At 45.9% G+C, this 12303-nt stretch overlaps 1 protein-coding gene across 1 annotated transcript; it reads left to right on the top strand.

Moving 5' to 3' along the window:
* Positions 1-3174: 3174 nt before the first annotated feature.
* On the top strand, positions 3175-7566 carry tubb5 (tubulin, beta 5). Its single transcript, XM_061289315.1, has 5 exons — positions 3175-3363; positions 5750-5858; positions 6024-6134; positions 6295-6539; positions 6609-7566. The coding sequence occupies exons 1-5, from the start codon at positions 3307-3309 to the stop codon at positions 7419-7421; spliced, it is 1335 nt and encodes a 444-aa protein (XP_061145299.1). The 5' UTR covers positions 3175-3306; the 3' UTR covers positions 7422-7566.
* The last annotated feature ends 4737 nt before the right edge of the window (positions 7567-12303 follow it).

The raw sequence follows: 12303 nt of genomic DNA, 5'->3' as shown, positions 1-12303 counted from the left end.
TGCTGCCGTCTAGTGGACAAGCATGGCGAAAGATTAGCTAGCTAGCTAGCTAGCCAGCTAGCCAGCTAGCCAGCTAGATAGATAGATAGATAGATAGATAGATAGATAGATAGATAGATAGATAGATAGATAGATAGATAGATAGATAGATAGATAGATAGATAGATAGATAGATAGATAGATAGATAGATAGATAGATAGATAGATAGATAGATAGATAGATAGATAGATAGATAGAAGTTGATAGATCAAATAAAGAAACAACTACCGTGAGTGTACCCTAATCCCCGCGACAAATTAAAAAGTCTCATGGAATAGGGAAGGAAGGAACCCCTCAGCCTCTCCATGGAGCAAGACGGTGTCAACAGCCTGTCACTGAATCTGCTCTTTCGCCCAGTGATGGTGGTGTACAGTGGTTGTTTGGGGCTGTCTTTGATGGACACCAGCCTGGCCAACACCTGCTGTTCTGCCACAGATGCCAGGTAAGGTACCTCTGTGTCCACAACAGAACCCACCTTCCTCACTAGTTTGTCCAGGCGGGAAGCATCCCTCTTCTTGACCACCCCTAGCACGCCACCGCAAAGAAGAGGGCGCTCGCCACAACAGACCAATAAAACATCCGCAGCATCACCTTGCAGACATCTAAGGATGCCAACCACCTGAGGAAGTACATTGTCCTTTATTGCATAGAGCGTCCACATGGGCAGACCAGTCGAGTTTGTCGTCCAACAACACTCCAAGTTATTTACAGGTCTGCACTGTCACCATACAGTCTCCATTGATAGTCACAGGCTCAGGAATGGACAGGACAGGACAGGCCCCTGAAGTCCACCACCATTTCCCTGGACTTGGCGGTGTTTAGGCGTAGGTGGTTGGAGCCACACCAACTAGCAAAGGACAAGGCCCCTGTACTCCTCCTCCCGTCCATCTCTAATACAGCCTACATGTAGCAGTGTCATCTGCAAAGTTCTGCACATGGCAGAACTCAGAGCTGTACTGGAAGTCAGAGGTGCCTGACCTACAGCCTCCCATGCACACATATTGAGGTCTGTTCGCCAGGTAGTCCAGGATCCATGCCCTCACGCCCATCACCAACCTTTTGTCATTCAGGAGCACAGGCTGAATGGTGTTAAAGGCGCTGGAGAAATCCAGGAAAGTAATCTTCACAGCCCCCTTGTCCGGGCAAGAGAGAGAGCGAAGCAGCATATAGGCAACAGCATCCTGTACCCCCACCCTCTCCTGATACGCAAATTGTAGAGGATCGAGAGCATGGCGAATCCGAAGCCTGAGTTGGTGAAGCAGCAAACGCTCCAGAGTCTTCATCACATTAGAAGTCAGTGCAACTGGTCTAAAGTAATTTAGTGCCATAGGTCGCGGTTTCTTGGGGACAATAACAATGCACAATGTCTTCCACAGCTCTGCACCTTTCTCCAGACTAATGTTAAAGACACGCTGGAGAGGGTCACCCAGCAGATGAGGAGAGACACCATCTGCTGGGTGCCTTACTGGGGCAACGTCTCCTCAGCTGGCCACTCACTTGAGCTGCCGTCACCCTGGGCGGAAGAGCAGACCGGGGAGCAGAACATGTTACACGTTAAATGGCAAAACTGTGACGTGTAAAATCAGGGATAATCACTGAATTTGAACGTTTCTCGGATTTTACAATCAACCTCCTAAATGATTATTATTACGATATGTGTGAACATTATGAATTTATATTTTTCAAATTCTAGAAATGACCACTTATCCCATAAGGTCACTGATGTGCACCAGATTCCTGGGGGTGCACATCAGTGAGGACCTCTCCTGGTCCACCAACACCGCATCACTGGCGAAGACAGCTCAGCGCCGCCGCCTGTACTTCCTGCGGAAACTCAGGCGAGCAAATGCTCCTCCGGCTGTCATGACTACATTCCACCGTGGCACCATTGAGAGCGTCCTCTCCAGTTGTATCACTGTTTGGGGTGGTAGCTGCACTGAATACAACATGATGGCCCTGCAGCGCATAGTGAACACGGCTGGTAAGATTATTGATGCTTCACTCCCCTCCCTGAAGGACATTTACATTTGCCAGCTCAGTGGCCTAGTGGTAGAGTGTCCGCCCTGAGACTGGAAGGTTGTGGGTTCAAACCCTACCGGGTCATACCAAAGACTATAAAAATGGGACCCATTGCCTCCCTGCTTGGCACTCAGCATTAAGGGTTGGAATTGAGGGGTTATATCACCAAATGATTCCCGAGCGCGGCACCGCTGCTGCTCACTGCTCCCCTCTCCCCCAGGGGATGGATTAAAATCACACGGGGATGGGTTAAATGCAGAGGACAAATTTCACCACACCCAGATGTGTGTGTGACGATCATTGGGACTTAACTTTAACCTCCCATCTCACCCACAAGGCGACCACGATTGTGAGTGATGTGAGTCACCCCGCTCACTCTTTGTTTGATCTTCTGCCCTCTGGGAAGAGGTACAGGAGCCTGCGCTCCCGCACCACCAGACTCACCAACAGCTTCATACTCCAGGCTGTTAGGATCCTGAACTCTTCTGCGTAGCATCCTGTACTTTTGCGCTATTTTGCGCTATTTTCTGACTGTCTGCTGTATGCACACTTACTAAATTTTTGCTCCTCTTATTTATTATGTTATTTGTTTATTTATTACGTATTCATCACTCTTATGTATTCATTGTTTGTGCCTTCTTGTTTTTACTTTTTGTGTTGTTTACTTGTATGTATATTGTGTACTGTGTCACCGTGGGATAGTGGGAACGTAATTTTGATCTCTTTGTGTGTCTTGACATGTGAAGAAATTGACAATAAAGCAGACTTTGACTTTGACTTTACGCACAAAATCCCATTCGAAATACTGTACTGGAGAAAAAAAGCCCACTACCATTCCATCAATATTATATGCACAATATAATTTCCTGATTCATTTTGAAGAATTTGTTTGAGCTGCAGCTGTTGATTGTGTTGTTTCGTGCTGAGGCTTTGTATTATTGCAACACGGTGGTATAAAACGTATTCGTATAAAATACATAAAGATGGTTTTCAACCAGATTTTTTGTCTGTCTCTGGGTCTGTCTGCCTCCTTTATTTCCTCACCACTCCCATCTTTTGACTACAGTAAGGCCCCTCCCGCAGCGGGGCCCCAGCTCCGCAACAAGCCACACCCTCTCCTCCCAGCTTGCCTTTCCCTGGAGCCCCACCAGCATTATAAAGCCATTGTCCCACCGACTCTCCTCGCCTTGTCTCGCCCGTCCAGCAAACGCTCCCCATTTTTTGTCCCCGACTTCTTGGCAGCCACTATGAGGGAGATTGTGCACATTCAGGCCGGCCAGTGCGGCAACCAGATTGGAGCCAAGGTAGGAAACAATGAGGAGAACAAAAGTAATTAAAAAATGATAGTTAAACAAGTTTCGATTTGAGTGTAGTAACGGGCTTAATTTATTCGGGTGGGTTCGTCAGGCGATGACTCCCGGTTGGTGGACAAAGGGCTCGGTCAACAAAAGAAATAAAAATGAAATTGTGACTTGAATGCGAAACGAAGGCGAGTAACTGGCAGTGGCGCGTCGTCTTGTATTAAGAATGACATTGTGCGGTGCTTGTGGAACGTTGGAATAATGGCACACTTGTCTACACACTCGGGTCCACTGCTCGGGCGTGTCTGCTCTTTGTCTGCCTGCCAGTGTGGAAACCAGAGAAATACTACAAATGTGAAGGTTCTTAGCCTGTCTACTCCTCCCTTAGTCCTGCTTGCGTTTTAAATAGCTCACAAAACGGAGTGTTAGTGATTTTATTTTCATCTGCTTTTTTTACTTCTTGTGTAATCAGTAATTGGCATGGATTAGATTTGTATTTCTGATGGCAGCCGCAGATGGTTCAGAACATCAGCTGTTGTGGAGTATGGGTGTGGCATGGTTAATTGTCAGGGGGAAAAAAAAGCATGGAGGTTTATTTTCGGTTTGTTTTTTGTTTTTCAAAATTACTGACAAACTCACTGTTTTTTATTGGGGTGTTATTTTTATGATGTAATGAGGAAAACATTTTTAGTTGATGTTGCTTTTATTGGCACATGATCATGAGGTGAGAATATGACACCATCTGCTTGGCGAGCAAGGTTGCTTAAAACAACCTCCCACTTGCTTCGACACAGTTGCACTGTTTTCATCATTTTGATATTTTCAATGAATTTCCATTTTAGGACTTGGTTTGGATTTAAATGTTTATGTAAATTATCTAAACTGTCAATAAAATATATTTTAAAGAATCAGACTGACTATCTAACAAAGGTAGTGAAAACTGAAATTAAATGCTTAATTTAAATGAAAAAAACATTTTATTTGTCTTTGAATATAGTTTGATGCCCGTTAAAAAATGTTGTACAAAGTGAAAAAAAATATATAGCAAATACAGAATGTTTAATAAGAAGCAACAAATCTAAAATAAAATCTTCTCCATATCGGCTGGTAAATGAAAATACAAATATCATTACAAATTCTTTAAAGCCATTCAAAGCTATTTTAGCGAATACTGTAAAAAATAAATTCAAACAATATTTCTATATCATCTAGTCAAATATGTGCCTTGATCCATATTTAAGAATTTTAAATAAATTCTACAAAGTGGTACAAGATGTGTTAGGGTTCATTTAATTCATGAGAATTAAATATAATCTTTTATTTGATAACAGCACGTGCAATTTAGCGTTGTTTTTTGTTCCCAATGATGAAGAACAAGAAATAAATAAAGAAAACTACTGTACAAGATGGCGCGTGGTGTTTTCCAATCAATGCAACGCTCTGCAGATACCAAAGAATTGTGCGCGTCATTGGGGTCCACAAAGATTGTTCCTCCCTTAAGCGAATTAAGGCAAGGCTGGGGGAAGGAATGGAGCAAACAGTTCCCGGGGTGAAGCCGCAGGGCTCCCAAATTGAATTTCATTGCAGCTTCGCCTGCCCATGAAAGAATGGCAGCCATCATGCATCCAGCCACATTTGCCATCGTTCTCCGCTGCCCCTGCAGACACACTCGCATGTCCAGCGTGGATTTGATTGACACCATCGCTGAGCGGGTATCAAGTGGGTCAGGGTGTGGCATCGTTTTCATTGTGTTGCTGATTATTGTCCTCATTCTTTTTGCCAGCTGCTGTCTAGTGGTCTCATATTAAGGTCACTTTTTCAAACCATAGCCCACAAAGCTCCCAGTCGCTTCAATATCGCAACCCTGATCCAGATTGCCCCAAATCCTGCGTCTGCTGCTGCTGCAAAAAGAAACTAAGGGAGGCTGCATCACGGCGCGAAGAAAAGTTGGAAAATCTCTTGTTGCAAATAGCTACTTGCTTGCGTCATCAGTTCCACTGGCATTTAAAGTGCACAAGTGTGGTCTTTTAAAGGGAAAGGGGTGGGGGATGTTGGGACTGGGGGCAACAAAGCCTCCAGCACAGATCTCAATACAATCAACTTCTTCAGCGTGATGTTTATTTTTAGTTTGATGTGGCCGAGGAGCGTCTTTGTGCCTTCTTTGCTTGTTTTAAAAAAGTGCTTAATCTTCAGTTTGTGAATCCCAGGGAAGTCGTCGCAGCTGCTCGACTGCTCAATGGTGGGAGAATCGTGCGCTCCGCCACTGCTGACGTGCACACTCGTGCTTTTCTCATCCCAACTCCCCCCTCCCTGCCCAAGCGACTTCAACACCGCCACTTGTGGTGCTTGTATTAAGGCAACAGTCATGTGATGCTCTGTGTTTGCACAGTTCTGGGAAGTGATCAGCGATGAGCACGGCATCGACCCAACAGGGACCTACCACGGCGACAGCGACCTCCAGCTGGACAGGATTAGTGTCTACTACAACGAGGCCACAGGTTCTGCTCCATTTTTCCAAATATTGAATAAAAGTCAAAGAAATTCGTTTACGCAGGACACACATCAAATGCAGAAGGGCGGTGGGACCTTTTGTGATTCTTGCTGTTTTGTTCCCTTGCTGAGCTCTTTTGCTCTCTGTCTGTTTACTTGCCGTCCGGCTGCAGGAGGCAAATATGTGCCTCGCGCCATCCTGGTGGACCTGGAGCCTGGCACCATGGACTCCGTGAGGTCCGGACCTTTCGGCCAGATCTTCAGACCTGACAATTTTGTCTTTGGTGGGTGTGTTGGTAAACCGTCATCGACAGTACTCGCTCACCGGGAGGGATTTTTGCAATGTTGAAAGATTTGGATTGAATGTGGCTTCACTCGGCCAACTGGCATGTCAAGGCACTGATTGGTCTTTTAGGAGAATGGCTAAAGCATGCTGTCGTGTAGGTCAGAGCGGCGCCGGAAACAACTGGGCCAAGGGTCACTACACGGAGGGTGCTGAGCTGGTGGATTCGGTCCTGGATGTGGTGCGCAAAGAGTCGGAGAGCTGCGACTGCCTGCAGGGCTTCCAGCTCACGCATTCCCTGGGCGGAGGAACCGGGTCGGGGATGGGAACTCTACTCATCAGCAAGATCCGAGAGGAGTACCCCGATAGGATCATGAACACCTTCAGCGTGGTGCCTTCGCCCAAGGTGAGATTGCCACATTGTGCCATGGTCGCATTGGCTTCACCGCCTGATCAAACTGTTTTTTGCGCTCAGGTGTCTGACACCGTGGTGGAGCCCTACAACGCCACTCTGTCCGTCCACCAGCTGGTGGAGAACACGGACGAGACCTACTGCATCGACAATGAGGCGCTGTACGACATCTGCTTCCGCACGCTGAAGCTGACCACGCCCACCTACGGAGACCTCAACCACCTGGTCTCTGCCACTATGAGCGGCGTCACCACCTGCCTGCGCTTCCCAGGCCAGCTCAACGCCGACCTGCGCAAGCTGGCAGTAAACATGGTGCCTTTCCCCCGCCTGCACTTCTTCATGCCCGGCTTTGCCCCGCTAACTAGCCGTGGCAGCCAGCAGTACCGCGCCCTCACCGTCCCGGAGCTGACGCAGCAAGTGTTTGACGCCAAGAACATGATGGCGGCGTGCGACCCGCGTCACGGCCGCTACTTGACGGTGGCAGCCGTCTTCCGTGGCCGCATGTCCATGAAGGAGGTGGACGAGCAGATGCTCAACGTGCAGAACAAGAACAGCAGCTACTTTGTGGAGTGGATCCCCAATAACGTGAAGACGGCAGTGTGCGACATTCCGCCCCGCGGCCTCAAGATGGCTGTCACCTTCATCGGCAACAGCACGGCCATCCAAGAGCTGTTCAAGCGCATCTCAGAGCAGTTCACTGCCATGTTCCGCCGCAAGGCCTTCTTGCATTGGTACACGGGCGAGGGCATGGATGAGATGGAGTTCACCGAGGCCGAGAGCAACATGAACGACCTGGTGTCAGAGTACCAGCAGTACCAGGACGCCACGGCCGAGGAAGAGGGTGAGTTTGAGGAGGACGCCGAGGAAGATGCTTAAGAGAAGAGGGGCAATGAGAAAGTGGAAGACCCCACCGCTTCGCAGACCACATCGAACATCGTACCGAGCTGTGCTAGAACCTGTCTTTTTGTCGAAGTTGGTGTTTCCAAGTCATTCACCTTCAATAAAATCCGTCAAATGAAAAGCTTTCATCAGTCTCTTCATCGTTGCTCACCTGTTCACTATTCAGTCTGTAAAATTAAATTTGCCAACCTTGATTGACCCAAGTCACATACATATTTTACAGTTCTGTGGGATCAAATGACTACTTTGTTTTGGACCAGGCTTTTTGCCATCTTGTGGGCATTAACAGCAAATGAAATTCCTACCAAATTATTGATAAATTGCGTATCAGCGCAATAGAATTTAATGAGGTGAATTAAGCTTACCGTATTTTCCGCCCTATAAGGCGCACCTAAAAACCTAAATTTTTATCGAAAGTCGACAGTGCGCCTTATAGTCCAGTGCGCCTTATATATGGATGAATTTGTTGATCCATGCTGGTTGTACACAGTGCTCTGCCAAAATGTTTTAGTACGTTATAGTACGACTAGTAAATCACGAGGTCGCATCGCTTCCCAACATTACGGTAACTGTAGTCAGGGGGCGTCACCGAATAGCTGTTGTACCCGCGAGGCTATTTCATTTCAAAATAGGCTGCTCCGTTAATGTTTCGAGTAAATCTACGGATCGATATGGAAGGGAAACATAGGTAAGTAGTACCAATGCGTTAGATCGAACTTTAGTCAGTTCTGATCCTTTTATAGGAGCTCGTTTGAGAAACGCGATTGTTTACACTTTGCTGAGGCTCATGGGAGATTGCGAGCTGAGGGTCATGGGTTTTTGTGGATGGCTAATGCTATAACGATAGCTGCTATACGCGCGAGGCTATTTCATGTCAAAATAGGCCGCTCTGTTCATGTTTTGAGTAAATCTACGGATCGATATGGAAGGGAAACATAGGTAAGTAGTACCAATGCGTTAGATCGAACTTTAGTCAGTTCTGATCATTTTATAGGAGCTCGTTTGAGAAACGCGATTGTTTACACTTTGCTGAGGCTCATGGGAGATTGCGAGCTGAGGGTCATGGGTTTTTGCGGATGGCTAATGCTATAACGATAGCTGCTATACGCGCGAGGCTATTTCATGTCAAAAATAGGCTGCTCTGTTCATGTTTCGAGTATCTCTACGGATCGATATGGAAGGGAAACATAGGTAAGTAGTACCAATGCGTTAGATCGAACTTAAGTCAGTTCTGATCATTTTATAGGAGGTCGTTTGACAAACGCGATTGTTTACACTTTGCTGAGGCTCATGGGAGATTGCGAGCTGAGGGTCATGGGTTTTTGCGGATGGCTAATGCTATAACGATAGCTGCTCCACGCGCGAGGCTATTTCATGTCAAAATAGGCTGCTCTGTTCATGTTTCGAGTAAATCTACGGATCGATATGGAAGGGAAACATAGGTAAGTAGTACCAATGCGTTAGATCGAACTTTAGTCAGTTCCAATCATTTTATAGGAGATCGTTTGAGAAACGCGATTGTTTACAGAGGGCTCGTTGGTTATTGGCTAGTGGGTGCATACCGCAACCCTAGTCAACCTCAGTTTGTTGCAGTAAAGCTTCTATCTTATGCGCCTTATAGTCCGGTTCTATTCCTCCTATGCATTGACTGGATCATGAAACAAACTACCCACAATAAAAAGACAGGCATCCAATGGACTTTGACAGAACAGCTAGAAGACCTGGACTTTGCTGACGATATTGCTCTACTCTCACACAGCCACCATCAGATACAGGAGAAAACTCAACTACCGTTTTTTCCGTGTATAATGCGCCCCCATGTATAATACGCACACTAAAAATGGCATGTTGATGCTGGAAAAAAGCCTGTACCCATGTAGAATACGCACCCAATTTTATTTTATTTTTTTCAAGTCCCAATGATCGTCACACACGCAGGGAGGCAATGGGTCCCATTTTTATAGTCTTTGGTATGGTCTTAACTAGGCTGGATATATTCCTTTTTGGGCGTTGATTTCTCCGACTGCCCGTGAAGGCACCACCGCGATCAGTGCGGACGTGAAAAAGGCGCCTCTGTATGGGAGAGACGTTGAAGAGGAATAAAAACACCCGTGGAAACCAAAACTTGCCCCTCGTCGTGACTCGGAGCCGCAACAAATGTTTCGGATTTGTGTAGGGTACATTGTGACAGCAAACGAGCAGGTGATCGAGCAAGCGTCTGATACGAGAGCATTGCGGTCGTATGGAGCGTGTTTGAAGTGAACAGCAGAGACGAAAGGAACAAGGCAAAGTGTTGTGAAATAAAATATTACCTGTAATACGCATTTTGTTATTTGCTGATTGTATTAAACTATCACATTCATCGCTCATTAGTAAATAGTTGACGTGTCTTGCGCATCCGTTCTGCGCAGCTGACCCATAGTGCGCATGCGCAGTTATACTGCCTCAATATGACGTCCGGTCCGCGATGGAGATTAAAAAACAAAAAAAAACAGCCGCATAAAATAGAAGCTTTACTGCAACAAACTGAGGTTGACTAGGGTTGCGGTATGCACCCACTAGCCAGTAACCAACGAGCCCTCTGTAAACAATCGCGTTTCTCAAACGATCTCCTATAAAATGATTGGAACGGACTAAAGTTCAATCTAACGCATTGGTACTACTTACCTATGTTTCCCTTCCATATCGATCCGTAGATTTACTCGAAACATTAACAGAGCAACCCATTTTGACATGAAATAGCCTCGCGCGTATAGCAGCTATCGTTATAGCATTAGCCATCCGCAATTTCCTATGAGCCTCAGCTCGCAATCTCCCATGAGCCTCAGCAAAGTGTAAACAATCGCGTTTCTCAAACGAGCTCCTATAAAATGATTGGAACTGACTAAAGTTCGATCTAACGCATTGGTACTACTTACCTATGTTTCCCTTCCATATCGATCCGTAGATTTACTCGAAACATGAACAGAGCAGCCTATTTTGACATGAAATAGCCTCGCGCGTATAGCAGCTATCGTTATAGCATTAGCCATCCGCAAAAACCCATGACCCTCAGCTCGCAATCTCCCATGAGCCTCAGCAAAGTGTAAACAATCGCGTTTCTCAAACGAGCTCCTATAAAATGATCAGAACTGACTAAAGTTCGATCTAACGCATTGGTACTACTTACCTATGTTTCCCTTCCATATCGATCCGTAGATTTACTCGAAACATGAGCAGAGCAGCCTATTTTGACATGAAATAGCCTCGCGCGTATAGCAGCTATCGTTATAGCATTAGCCATCCGCAAAAAAACATGACCCTCAGCTCGCAATCTCCCATGAGCCTCAGCAAAGTGTAAACAATCGCGTTTCTCAAACGAGCTCCTATAAAAAGATCAGAACTGACTAAAGTTCGATCTAACGCATTGGTACTACTTACCTATGTTTCCCTTCCATATCGATCCGTAGATTTACTCGAAGCATGGACAGAGTGGCCTATTTTGACATGAAATAGCCTCGCGCGTATAGCAGCTATCGTTATAGCATTAGCCATCCGCAAAAACCCATGACCCTCAGCTCGCAATCTCTCATGAGCCTCAGCAAAGTGTAAACAATCGCGTTTGTCAAACGAGCTCCTATAAAATGATCAGAACTGACTAAAGTTCGATCTAACGCATTGGTACTACTTACCTATGTTTCCCTTCCATATCGATCCGTAGATTTACTCGAAACATGAACAGAGCAGCCTATTTTGACATGAAATAGCCTCGCGCGTATAGCAGCTATCGTTATAGCATTAGCCATCCGCAAAAACCCATGACCCTCAGCTCGCAATCTCCCATGAGCCTCAGCAAAGTGTAAACAATCGCGTTTCTCAAACGAGCTCCTATAAAATGATCAGAACTGACTAAAGTTCGATCTAACGCATTGGTACTACTTACCTATGTTTCCCTTCCATATCGATCCGTAGATTTACTCGAAACATGAGCAGAGCAGCCTATTTTGACATGAAATAGCCTCGCGCGTATAGCAGCTATCGTTATAGCATTAGCCATCCGCAAAAAAACATGACCCTCAGCTCGCAATCTCCCATGAGCCTCAGCAAAGTGTAAACAATCGCGTTTCTCAAACGAGCTCCTATAAAAAGATCAGAACTGACTAAAGTTCGATCTAACGCATTGGTACTACTTACCTATGTTTCCCTTCCATATCGATCCGTAGATTTACTCGAAGCATGGACAGAGTGGCCTATTTTGACATGAAATAGCCTCGCGCGTATAGCAGCTATCGTTATAGCATTAGCCATCCGCAAAAACCCATGACCCTCAGCTCGCAATCTCTCATGAGCCTCAGCAAAGTGTAAACAATCGCGTTTGTCAAACGAGCTCCTATAAAATGATCAGAACTGACTAAAGTTCGATCTAACGCATTGGTACTACTTACCTATGTTTCCCTTCCATATGGATCCGTAGAGATACTCGAAACATGAACAGAGCAGCCTATTTTGACATGAAATAGCCTCGCGCGTATAGCAGCTATCGTTATAGCATTAGCCATCCGCAAAAACCCATGACCCTCAGCTCGCAATCTCCCATGAGCCTCAGCAAAGTGTAAACAATCGCGTTTCTCAAACGAGCTCCTATAAAATGATCAGAACTGACTAAAGTTCGATCTAACGCATTGGTACTACTTACCTATGTTTCCCTTCCATATCGATCTGTAGATTTACTCGAAACATGAACAGAGCGGCCTATTTTGACATGAAATAGCCTCGCGTGTATAGCAGCTATCGTTATAGCATTAGCCATCCGCAAAAACCCATGACCCTCAGCTCGCAATCTCCCATGAGCCTCAGCAAAGTGTAAACAATCTCGTTT

This window comes from Syngnathus typhle, linkage group LG10 (genome assembly GCF_033458585.1).
Source record: "Syngnathus typhle isolate RoL2023-S1 ecotype Sweden linkage group LG10, RoL_Styp_1.0, whole genome shotgun sequence".
Lineage (NCBI taxonomy): Eukaryota > Metazoa > Chordata > Actinopteri > Syngnathiformes > Syngnathidae > Syngnathus > Syngnathus typhle.
Note: the sequence above shows the minus strand (reverse complement) of the source record. Positions and strands in the feature narration are given on the sequence as shown.